Here is a 13,396-nt window from a genome sequence, read left to right as displayed (position 1 = left end):
TAAGTGAATACAGTGCCTGCCAAACAAGACATGAATTCAACATAGGATTACTATGCATTGCAGTCCCCTGTCAAATGATGAAAAAAAATCTGTCATTTATTCTCAGCACCTTCCTATCTGTGACTGTACACAGTAGTGCCTTCTCTGCAGGATGAGAAGCAACATCAATATGGTTTGGTAATTGTCACCCTAGATTTTCATGTTTGGTAATACCACAAGAAAGTGACACTGCATAGAAGCACATGAGAACAGTTCTTAGGAAAAAAACTCCTCTTCAGCCACAGGTGCATTGCAGCAGAGAAGCAAAAAATAAGGGAAAGCTGGTTACAGGAAAATGCTATTTGGTTTAACTGTTGGGAAAAAAACACCCAAAACCTATATAAAACAAACATATCACTTATAAGAGCAAATTGGAAACACTCCCTCTTATTACACCCCACCAACATGAAAAGAATCCTATAGACACATAAGCAGCTTCCATATTCAGCAGTTAACATTGATTGATGAAAGTCACTGGAAAAGCAAGGTGTTATTTAACCATGTGAATAGGGCCAGAACATCTCCAACAACTGACAGGCACTCAACTTTCTTTCTGGTGCAGTGAAAGACCACGAGGGAGCCCTTGTGAAATCCTAGATCTTTATGATCAAGAAAGGGCCTAAAGCAGCAGAGGAATTCAGTGCAGGGCCATGACAGTCAGACAGTAACTGAATCCAAAGTAAGCACTTCTCATAACCAAGCTCTGGCAGAAAATGCTGCACCCTACCAGGAAAAATGGTGACTTTAGTGGAAAGTGAGTTTGTGGCAGTGAACCTTTATCACCAAGGGCCAGCACCTGAACCCAAAGAAACACTGTTTTAGCACCATTTGGGATCTGCAGCTTCTCTTCAGGCTTACTTTAAAAACTTTTACTAAAAATTATATGCAGGTTTGCTCTAGAAACACCCTTCGTTTACATCTTACTGATAAGCAGCACTTTAGATTTGATTTTTATATAGACATTTGCACAACTGAGGCATCGACACTGAACCAAGTGAATATCCTACAATCTTCTTTTCAATGGCTTTCTTACAGTTTCAAGCTTGAAGAACCCATTCAGTATTAACATTAGACTTCTGTATGTGGCAGTCTGCGTGGGTATTTAGTATTACTGGAAGTCTTGGCTTCACCAAGCCAAGCAGTTCTTCACTTTATTTAGTGTTTTATTATTTTGTGAGAACTATGCAGGTGTTTTATTTCTGAAGGCTTTATATTTTATTCAGTTAGATTATTAAAGACTGAATTCTTTATTTGGAATGAAATTGTTGTCTTACACAGTGCGTATAAAAAGGAATAACTGATACACATCGTCACCATATAAAAATGAAAAGAATACCAGTGCAAAATGCGGCAGACAAATACATCTCTAACATATTGCAGAGGCGGATACTGGGACAACACTAATTCAGAAAGGTGCCAGCAAAACGGTGAGAATGTGGAAACAAAAGGAAATACTGTGTTTATGTGGTGCAGGAAGTTTCCCAGAATCTGACAGAACCCATGCATTTCTGCACCCAGAATACACTTAGAGAACAGTCTAATCATGGCAATAGGTACTACAGAAAATGGTATATTGTGTATAAACCTGGCCTCTCTAATCGCCTCCTTATGTGCCTGGAACATCTTGACGTTGTTCATGTTGGACTGCCAGTATTTCACATATCCCCCGTGGTCTGCTGTCAGCATCCACATATCATTGTGTGACCAAGTCATAGCCCTTACAGGGCTGTCGTGAGCCTGCAAATTCAGAAACAGAACTTCTAGCAAACACATTCAAATACTGTCTGATCCACACAAACACTGAAGTTACTAAAGTTCTGACTTAACAGCTGCAATGAGGAAATGAGAACAATGATGATCTAATTACATTCAAGATGTTGGGGGAAAAAATCCCTTACTCTGTATACAATGGTCTTCTAAATAAGAAGAGTATTTGCACTTTGTTTCCAAAGTGTTTCTTTATTATTACAAATATTCCTAGTACATTCTTGAGAACAGTTAATATAGCAGATGGAGGCGGAATGAGAAGCATTATGTGAATTGCTTGCAGCCATGGCCTGACATGGGATCAGAGCAGAATAAAAGACCTCTAAGGCCCCCATCACCACTCAGACCACAGACCCACGATGAACAGGGTGAAGATGTGTTCCTCAAACGTGCTCTAAGACCTCAAGGAAATACAAAGAAAACTTGATAGATTACTTTACCTGCAATATTGTTTCAAAATTGAACGTCAGTCCATTCCATAAAGTGAACTCCCCACTAGATGCACCAGTGACCAAGCGTCTCCCCTCAGGAGTCCACTGCAAAAGAAACATTTAACTAAACTGTGCAAACATAACATTCAAGTATTTCTTCACAACTCTCCAAAAAAATCATGAGCTTCTTCAGGGACTCTGTGGAAATGGAAGCTACTAAATGACTTTCTAGAGGATGCGAAACGGCAAAAATGCAGAACTGTGCCGAAGGACTTTTGACTTTTGTAACAACAGGACAAAGCCCATTGTAATAACAATGAAAAACTCCAGTTGTAGAGAAGAAACAGCTTATTGGCACCAATGCATTTCTAGCACACAATATCCATACTAAACAATACTTATAACATCATGGTAAAGTTGTTAAAAACTGCTGTGAGACTCAAACAGCACAGAGAGCAAATTTTCTTTCTTTTTAGTCAAGACATGTCAGAGCTCTGAAATGTAATAAGGAAGGTAGGAATTGCACCCCAAACTCTGAGAGTAAGATCTCTTGTGTACTCAGACCTTACCATTTATTTTCCTAAAGGTCACCATAGAAAGACTGGACACAGAAGTAGTCCATACACTGCACATGCTATTTTTATTTAAAGATGCTTTAACTACCACCTTGAAGAATCAGTCTAATTTAAATTAAGACAACACAACAAAGTAATTCCAACACTGTACTCACCCTGACAACAAACACGGGGCATTTTACTTTATTAGTAGATGTCCGAACAAATTTTGTTGTCACAGCATTCATAGGGTTGTTCAGCATTCCTATAGGAGGGACCAGCTGGAAAAGAAGAATGAAAAGATTTACTAATGAGACTTAAATCAGAAACTTCAAGAAAATAACACATTCTAAAAACTCATTTCTGGAAAAGTAAGGTTGTCCTTTGCAGGGATATTACCAGAAGTTGGTAGAAGTGTTTCAAAGTCTGCATGATTTAACAACTCAAACATCCAGAAACAACCTGTTCAAGAGCAGCTTTGCAACCTCAGTGCATTTAAGCAAGTTCTTATGCACAGAAATCAAAAGCCTGTCCAACTTTAAGGACCCTTCACAGACATGGATTCCAACAGAACAAAGTAACATAATGTACCCTTCATAGCTTTAAGGACTTTTGCAGACACAAAAATAACCTCAGCTGACATGCAGAATCCCTCCTATGTTCTGAACAAATTTTATTTGCACAACTTCATCAGTGAATAGGAGAATTTTACTTACATCATTATAATATCCTGCATCAGGCTGGATCGCTCGCATATCCCGTTGGTCTCTCTGCCATACTCTATTCTGGAAAGAAGAAAACAACTCCTAGTTCATAACAGTGTACTTCATTGTTAAATAACAGAAAATAAGAAACACATGGAGATGCTGTTTGGGAAATTCTGAAGTACTCCAAGGATTTCAGAATGAACTGTGTTAAGACTTTGGTCTCAGGAAAAGGGACATTATTCCACTAAGTGGAATTTATACTCTGTAAGAAAAGGAGTCAGGAATGTTTAAAGTGTTAATTTCATCAGATTGAAGCAACTCCAGGAAAACAGCAGTCCTCTGTAACACGAGCATTTTTGTAGTACTCTGCTGTTGTCAAAGCTTCATATTTAGGACAAGAATTTACACCCTAAGCAGCTGTGCTGATGAACTCCCCATGAAATCCAGAGAGCAGCACAAGCTACAAAAGGAACTTCTGCAGAGCAAGCAGAAAGAGAACGCTTTCAAACAGCTGGAACTTTGAAGACCAAGAGATAACAACGCCTTCAATTAGTTAAATTCTGTGAGCTGTCAAACAAAACCTTTTCAAAAACACGTCTCATGAATTTAGAATGAAAATATTAATTTCGGCTTTGTGCCAGTCTCCACCAATTTGGATCTGTGCACGTATCAGAAACAAGTTACAATTCCAGGAAAACATTTCCAGCACGCACCACTACAGTTTGTTACAGCTTTTTAAACCAAGAGCAAAAGACACTTTTTTTTTTTTGGTTCCTGTTTTAATAAACAGAATTTTGAGAGTGCTTATTCCTGCCACAGTAAAAAGGTCCTGCTGGATTTCTAAAATTGTTTTTTTAGAATAGTCCGCTACTAACAGAATCTCTTTTGGGGCATTCCTAAAACGTAAGAATGTGTGTAAAATGTTTGAAGTTCAAACAGATCTTAGAAGATAATAGATTAGGTATTAAGGAAACCTTCTAACTGTTAAGACCTACAAGATATAACCATGCACTGGCCATAGCAGATGGAAAAATTTCATCAACTTTTTGCAATGTTGCTCTTGCAGCTGCAACACTGTCAGTATTTAGATATCATTCTATCTCTAACAGAATAACATCCAGTACTCGTAGGGCAAATTTTGGATGAGAAAATTGTATTTCTTAAGTAATGCCATAGCATCAGGTGAACTAAAGAAGCATTTTTAAAGAAACATTTCTTCAGTAGAACTTAACATTTCAGTTCTTCTCTATTTCTTAACTGTATAGAAATGACTTTCAGAGGCCACACTGTAAGTGAAAGAACTATTTAGTAAAATGATGAGAAAACATTTGTACTGCCCTGATTTTGGAGGCGAAGAGGTAATGGTTCATCTTCCATTTTGGAAAATTTCTATTTCAAAACCAAAATAAGAACAACTACATTATTTATAATCAGTTTTTTTCATGGAAAGTCAGAACATTACACAAGATATTCAACTGCACACCGACTTGGAATTTCAAGACAAAAGAGCAAAGTTGGTATCTACACAAAATACACAACATGTGCAGTTTTCTTGCCAACACTCAACCTCCCCTTTTTATTCACAATACACCAAATTCACAAGCATTCGTAATTTTAGCTGAAAACACAACAGTAAATCTCCCAGTATTCCAGACTGCATTGTGAAAACCGAAAAGCACAATCCCAAATACCAAGAAGGAAAAAACCCCAGGTTTCTAAACAAACCCAGAACATCAATTTACTCACCTCCAAATATTTGATCACGGAAGGATTGTAGTCTATGGTCTTCCTGTTGACAGCTTTCCTCATGCGTTTGCCATCGAAGGTGAGCTGCTGCATGGCCTGCTGCTGCGCGAAGTCAGGCCGCTTGTAGAAGAGCTGCCGCGGCGCCTGGTGCTGGAAGCGCGGCATGTGGAAGAAGCGCGGCGGGGAGCCGATCTCGGTGGCCATGGCTGCGTCCTGCTGAAAGGCTGTAGGGAGGGAAACGAGGCCTTAGCACATGGTAACGACAAAAACCGCACCTCAGCACCTCCCCCGAGTGCAACGGTAATGACAAACCGCACCTCAGCACCTCCTCGGAGTGCATGGTACCGACACAAACCCCACCTCAGCACCTCCCCCGAGTGCACGGTACCGACACAAACCCCACCTCAGCACCTCCCCTGAGTGCACGGTACCGACACAAACCCCACCTCAGCACCTCCCCCGAGTGCACGGTACCGACACAAACCCCACCTCAGCACCTCCCCCGAGTGCACGGTACCGACACAAACCCCACCTCAGCACCTCCCCCGAGTGCACGGTAATGACACAAACCCCACCTCAGCACCTCCCTCGAGAGCACGGTAATGACACAAACCCCACCTCAGCACCTCCCTCGAGTGCACGGTAATGACACAAACCCCACCTCAGCACCTCCCCCGAGTGCACGGTAATGACACAAACCCCACCTCAGCACCTCCCCTGAGTGCACGGTAATGACACAAACCCCACCTCAGCACCTCCCTCGAGAGCACGGTAATGACACAAACCCCACCTCAGCACCTCCCCCGACTGCACGGTAATGACACAAACCCCACCTCAGCACCTCCTCTGAGTGCACGGTAATGACACAAACCCCACCTCAGCACCTCCTCTGAGTGCACGGTAATGACACAAACCCCACCTCAGCACCTCCCCCGAGAGCACGGTAATGACACAAACCCCACCTCAGCACCTCCTCGGAGTGCACGGTAATGACACAAACCCCACCTCAGCACCTCCCCTGAGTGCACGGTAATGACACAAACCCCACCTCAGCACCTCACTCGAGAGCACGGTAATGACACAAACCCCACCTCAGCACCTCCCCCGAGAGCACGGTAATGACACAAACCCCACCTCAGCACCTCCCCCGAGAGCACGGTAATGACACAAACCCCACCTCAGCACCTCACTCGAGAGCACGGTAATGACACAAACCCCACCTCAGCACCTCCCCTGAGTGCACGGTAAGGACACAAACCCCACCTCAGCACCTCACTCGAGAGCATGAGGAGAAGTAACAGCTGCAGAAATTACCCTTTCCAGGCAAAAAAACATTTGCAGATTGCTCTGAGTAATTTTTTTTTTTTTCACTAACATCGAAGCAGGTAAACACTTTTGTTCTCTATCACCAGGAATTCTGTATTGAAATATGTCACTATCAAGTTTGCATTCCCACCTCTAAACTAAAAACATATGAGAAAAGAATGTCCTCAGTTAAACAGTATAAATAAATGCAAGAAATGGCTAGAACCTTCAACAGAGGATATTTCAGATTCAGTACAAAAACCAGTAAACACCACATTAATCATAAATTAGTTTAGCTATTAAAAGAGAAAGTTTTCAAATGTTGTCTCAGCATCTTATCCTTTGATCTAAAAATAAAATTACACTCCTTTCATACAACTTCTTGTAAACGGACCACAGATCATACTACAGATACCTACTACCTGTAGGTGTATTTTCAATTCCATGACTGCAAAATAAATTAATTACACGTTTAACAAGGTTTAGTAAATATAATTAAGACTCACTGAGAATGTTATGAAAATGTGTGGGGCAGGGAGAAAATTTGATATTCAGAATTTTTCTGACAGAGGGAAATGAACGTAAAACCTCATTTTTCAGTCTAAGAAATCCTTAAATGGTGAGATCATAGCAACTCCTTCAGAGCCGAAAACTACAACATTCTTTAAAGTAAATACTAACTTTGGACTAACCACTGACACATGCTGAACCAATGAAAGTTCAAGCTTCATTTTGAACATGTTCACCCCCACATTATAAACTCACTCTGGAAAACATTTTAACCAAAAGAAACTAACACTGTCATCAAGGGAATTCAAAAATGCCTAGAAACTCTCCTTTGCACAAAGGGTTAAGCGCTCACACAGAAACAATGTGTGTGTAATAATAAAAAAAAGGAAATAGCAGATTTCTTCAAAAAAATAATTATGTCATCTGCTTTTAAATTCATGAATGTACTTTCCTGAGTAGATAAATACTTGTATCCTCAATTTGAAAGAGCTGAAAAGTCGTTTCACTGCCAATTTTAGAATTTTATCTCGCTTTTTTTTGATCCCAGTGGTTCAAAAACATTTCCCTTTTTAAGTAGCAAAAGAAAGCTAAGACAGAAATGTTAGATACAAGAGACTGTTTAAAAACAGCAGAGTTTGATTCTTTTCAATAAGTTCTTTCTAACCAGTAGGAGCAGGTGGCCCTTTAAGTGTCAGGCAGTTCGGTGGCACAGAGCAGCGAACAGCTCTGCAAACCCAGGACTCACATTCTGCTTTCCATGCTAAATGTGACAGCAGCTAGAAAACAAGCTACCTACAGCAGCCAGCTCCTGCTACACGAACTCCACACCAAAGCCATCACAACTATCCTCCATTCAAGACAAACAAATTCAAACTAAACCAGCACATTTCCCTACACAGGGTAAGGACATTGAACACCTCTGGCAGGTGCAGCAGCTTATTAGACCAGCTTGGTAACTGGAATGAACGGGAGGAACCCACATAACAGCTTTCAAAAAAACAAACCAACCGGTGGATGGAAGGCTCGTTTTCCTGAAAGTTGCCCCATTCCAGGCATCCAGAGGGTCCAAGCAGACCCCACACGTGTCTGATGGTCTCCAAACACTCCCACTCCAGACCACCACCACAACACGCAGCTACTACAACATTCTGGCTGCCTGAAACAAAGTATCCAAACTTTCTCTCACAGGAATTACTGCAAGTTCTTCTAACACAATCTTGAATTCACTTAAAACTTGGCAGGAGATATCAAACTGTTGTAAAGAAGGTTTCAACTGTTAAATAATACAAGGCAAAATTTTATTGTTGTGGGTTTATATATGTAGGAAAAAAAAAAAAAGAGACAGTGGCTTCTTCAAACAAGCAGAACAAGCTGGCATTAAACTTACTAAATGTAGTCATTCAATAGTCAGAGGAAAAAAACCCAGCAAAAACAATAAAAAAAACCCACAAAAACCAACAGCACACCACAAGAAGCTCCAGAAACCCAGATGTAATTTCCAGTAGTACTCTTTCTCAAGTCTGAAGTTTGACACTCCCTTATACCAATCAGTGCTCCAAACCAGAGGGAAGAAGGTATCTTCTCAAAACCACGCATCTAAACTCACTAATAGGTAATGCAAAAATAAATGTCAAGAACTGAGACCAAGAATGCAGACAAAGATCTGTGCTGGGGCTTCCAAAAAAAACCCAAAAAACCCCCAAAAAACAAAAACAAAAAAAACCAAAACAAACCAAAAAAACCAAAACAAAACAAAAACCCACACCCCAAATTGGATCAGCTATATTTGCAAGAAAATATTACATCCTCCAAACCCCTTTTTAGAGAAACACAGAAAAGCAGCAAGTTAATACTTCATTACAATGTTAAAGGAAAAAAAATCTGCCAAAGAAATTTTCTGCATTACTATCATTGGTAAATACAGAATTAATTGTGATCTGGGTCAATTTAGATTGCAATAGTTGTAGGTGAGTCCAACCAGTGTCTAGGTTAAATTAGCATAAACAACCTTCACTTAAGGGGTAATCCATATCAGCAAAAGTAGGATCAAAGGCATAAAACATGTTATTTACATCTCTTCATGCCTGCAGATCCTTCCACACTCATGATTCTGACAAGACAGTAAGTGACACCACAACTACAGCGGCATGACAGGGGAGATGGCATAGGATCAGAAAAATGAAGCATTTATGTTCCGTATCTTCAAGTTTTGAGATCACGGCCTCTTATCATGAAAAGCCTTCTACCTGCATTTAAAAACTCTGAGAAAAGTACTGTTCATCCAGCTGCTTAGGACCATTTTCTTCTTTCTAATAATTGCTTCAAATATTATGTTTTAGCCACATAATATCCTCATCACATCATGTGTGCATATGACCAGTATATAATCTATGAATGGATAGATAAAAATGTGTCTACATACACATACATTAGTGCACGTACACACCAAGAGAAGCTTCCAAACAAAGCAGCTTTAGAAATGGTTCTGGCACACAATTATCACATGAAACCAGAGCGTTTTTTATCAAAGACCTCTACCGGAGTCAGAAAAACATACCTTTTTAATGGTTATCAGTATCCTGCTTGGGCTTTTGTTGGGACAAACCAAAGCCCTCACGGGCTCTCCTAAATATCTTTTTTTATCAAGCACAATGTCAGAATTCAGCATGTCTATTAGCTAAAGTTCCATTTGTATTGGCAGTGTGAGCAGAAACAAGCAAACAAATACTACAGGACACTGCGCAATCCAGTGCAGCAACATCTGATTGCCTATTTTAAAGCAAAGTACTAAACTGTTCCTTTATTTTAGAGTCCATCAACTTAAATGTTTAAATAGAAGAAATGGAGCTTAAATGGAAGAAACCATATTTTCCTTAATTCACACAATTAGAAGCAACAGCAAGATTTGTTTCCAACATTTGGCATAAGTCACCTCTCATTTTATTGTTTCTGGGCAGTAATGTTACCAAGTAATTGCTTTTTCTTCTAGTTCATTATACACTCATCACAATGTGAACAAAGTTTATTTTTGTGTTCCATTTTTCCATGCATCCTTATCAGTTTTCTACTTCCCCATGAACACCCCTTTCAAAGCCTCACATATTTTGAGATATAAATGTATTTGGGGATATCGAGCCTTTCATTCCCCCCTAGTGGTGCCTTAAAGCTGCCAGGTCTATTAATGCCATCAAACAATCAGAGGGATGCTACTGGAGAACAGAATTAAAAATGCCCTCAAATATCTCACACCCAGATCAGCCCAGAGTAAAAGCAGATGGATTTGGGCAGTTTCCTTGCTTTTTAAAATGAGCAAAAAGTCACATACAGTGTTAGTCAATTGCAGAAAGTTGTTATCACTGAATTAAGGTAACCAAATAAGTCTACAAAGGTAATTACTTTATCATCCTAATTGGATATGGTTGTTCCTTTTACATAAAAATGAACCTTGCATTAAATTTTGAAAATTGACAGATTGTGATGTCAATCATGCAACCAAAGCATTTCACACATAAAACTTCACTAAATCAAAATAAAACAAATTAGGCTACTCAAATCAAACTAAAACTACCAAACTGGTAAAGCTTGGAGAAAGAAGGTCATGGCTTCTATTAAATACATCACTACTTATAGGTAGCTCAACACTACAAAGGAAAAAAAAAAAAAATTTATGTATAATCTTGACATATTACATATGGTTTATGCAAAAAAATAAAGCTCCTCATTAATGAAATGCAGTTCACTGGTAACTAAACCATCCTTATTTAATAGGTATTTTTAAATGAAGGTAAAGAAACTTGGGTGGAATACAGCAAGTTATAAACTGAGATTGTCAAAAGAAAAGTATATTTCCAAATGGTAGCACAGAAGGTGATGCTGCAGAGTGCAAGCAGCAGTTACTCTGCAAACCCTACACTGCTCACCAAACACAACACGCTGAAACTTAAGACATCACCTGAAACAGCTAAAGCAGCAAAGGAAAATGAGTGCTAAAAGTTTCCTGAGTGTTTCTATAAAGTATTTTTTAAAATGTGTATTAGTTCTACTAAAAAGTACACATAGACTCTAAAACAAGCACTTTTACTGTGCAACAGAAACAATGAGAATTGATAGTATATATTTGCACTGCAACAGCTCATAGGAGTTCAAAGCATGGTTTGGGACACTCGGTGAAAAACAGGATTGGAGAAGAACCATCTCAGCTTCCTGAGGCCTAAGAATAAGATAAGAACACCACAATGCAAAGGTACTTCACCAGGTTTATTGTTCAGTACATCTTTCTTTGATTAGCAAAGCACTTTTACATCTACAATGCATAGATAACTAACAAATTTTAAGAATTAAAAGGTCTACTGTCAATAGTCATCTCTGAGAAAACATCTCTGCATTTTTTATATTTGTGTACCAATAAATCTGTAAGTGCATCTGAAAGAACACACCTGTTCTGAAAAACCATCATATCAAATACAATTCAGTGTTATTCCTTTCCCTCTTTTACGGAGTATCAGCACTTAATATTCACATTTCAAAAGATCTGCCTTTCTCTTGTCCTTTGGAAGAATGTGCATCTCTGCTCTGGAGACCAGCAGTGGGTCCTTCCATGGCTTCCCCTTTCTGAGAAAAGCTTGCTCTTGGTCTCCTCATCCAGCCTCTTTCCTTTCCTGGGAATCTTACCTCTTCCCAGTGCAAAAGGATTATGTGAAAAGATATATTCCAGACATCAATGTTCAAATTTTTGCCATCTTCAGCAACCATGTTTCAGAAAATTAAAAAGGAAATAAACATGCATGCACACCCCCCCATTTCTCTATTACACAGAAACAGAGCCAGCCATCCTGGTTAAAGATTGAGAAGAGTGACAGACAAGTTCTTGAAATCATAAAATTTCCAGGCAGGGGGTTACATAGGAGAGAAAAAAAAGGAGTCTTCATTTCTGCAAACCATTTAAGTAATCTGTCTTCCAAATATTTTAAATTAAATGAGATAGACACAAAATAATTACTCTCTTAAACAGAAAATGAACCTGAGCAAAAGATTTGTTTACAGCAGCGTTTCTGTGTCTCCCTTGCTTCACTCACCAACAGGAATGGAGCAAAAGAGCTGCAGGTATGCTTAAAACCTGCAAAAGTATCAGAAAAATGACATTACCAAAGCCACTGTAAAACCAGCACTAGCAGCAGCAAGCTTCCACCACATTTTCCCGAAATACACTTGAAATACGCCAAAACAAATTTGCATGTCTGTCAATGAATTAATCTCTCACAGCAGATAAGACATAGTTTCTGCTCCATTCAGATGCCATCATTTTTCTACTGAGAAGATTAATCTTACATTTCCTTCACTGCACATTAGGTAAATCCACTCAGAAAACACTGACAAAAATATGAAAAAAAACCCAAAACCAAAAACCCACAATGCCAAATTGCAGATGTAGTGAAAACAGATTAATCTGACCGATTCCCCAGATTGCTTTGTGTTTCAATTTCCTACTGCACTGGAAAAACATTTAATCAGATTCACAAAACAAGATTACCCAATGTCTGAAAATTCTACAACTTTGTTAGAGAAAAAAAAAAAAATCTCAAGTAATTCTGAGTACTTCTCTTATTACATGTAGGTTTTATTATTTTTATTTCAGAACAGATTTGAGACAGATTAAGCTCTTTCATTAGAACATAATGGTATCTTTCCCACTGATTATAAGAGAATTGGTGTATTAAGCAGGATTATAAAATTAGTTGAAAAACTAGATTCAATAATGAAATACAAAGTTGTACAACTTTTTAGTCAAAAGCAGACCGGTAACAGTAAAAAACCTGTGTAAGGTTCCTGACCTCTGAAGATTTTGAAGTCCTATCCCATTCTGAATTACATAATGGCACTGCAGCATGCATTTTTGTGCATTTTTATATGCATATCTCAAAAGATTTTCTACAAGGTATGCAGATGTGAGCACAGGACGTTTAAACTTAAACTGAAAGCATTCTTACAATTTGAAAGACTTCTTAATTATCAAGGGGTGCTGGAGGCCCATAATACAGCAAATCAACAAACTCAAGGCAAACATACTGCCCTGTGTTACACAACACTGCTATTATGCAACATCCCTATTCTCTGCAGCAAGCACATTCTCCCTGAGCTCTACTGCTCTGCTCCCAAAACACATCTGCAACCACTCTCTATTGTAGTCTATTTGTGAACCAAACTTTCCTAGAAATGAGGTTTAAATTCTCACCGTGCAAATCAAGGGAAAGAATTTGGCAGCTTTCCCCATTCCAGTCATTGTGTTCCAAGAGAAAATGTAAAAAAATAAACAAAAAATCTTATTTTTCATTAAAAT

At 39.0% G+C, this 13,396-nt stretch overlaps 1 protein-coding gene across 5 annotated transcripts in view; it reads right to left on the bottom strand.

Annotated features, from left to right (window-relative positions):
* WDR33 (WD repeat domain 33) overlaps positions 1-13,396 on the bottom strand; it is a 66,859-nt gene that overhangs the window by 43,642 nt on the left and 9,821 nt on the right. For all 5 annotated transcript variants that reach the window (XM_058421971.1, XM_058421970.1, XM_058421972.1 and 2 more), the window contains exons 2-6: positions 5,245-5,468; positions 3,508-3,576; positions 2,968-3,072; positions 2,247-2,342; positions 1,625-1,776 (exon numbers count right to left, since the gene is read on the bottom strand). In XM_058421971.1, the coding sequence (XP_058277954.1) occupies positions 1,625-1,776; positions 2,247-2,342; positions 2,968-3,072; positions 3,508-3,576; positions 5,245-5,448 (626 nt within the window). In that variant the 5' untranslated portion in view covers positions 5,449-5,468. The remainder of the gene's footprint in view (positions 1-1,624; positions 1,777-2,246; positions 2,343-2,967; positions 3,073-3,507; positions 3,577-5,244; positions 5,469-13,396) is intronic.

Source organism: Hirundo rustica, chromosome 10 (genome assembly GCF_015227805.2).
Source record: "Hirundo rustica isolate bHirRus1 chromosome 10, bHirRus1.pri.v3, whole genome shotgun sequence".
NCBI lineage: Eukaryota > Metazoa > Chordata > Aves > Passeriformes > Hirundinidae > Hirundo > Hirundo rustica.
The sequence above is the reverse complement of the archived record's forward strand: the minus strand, read 5'-3'. Positions and strand labels throughout refer to the sequence as shown.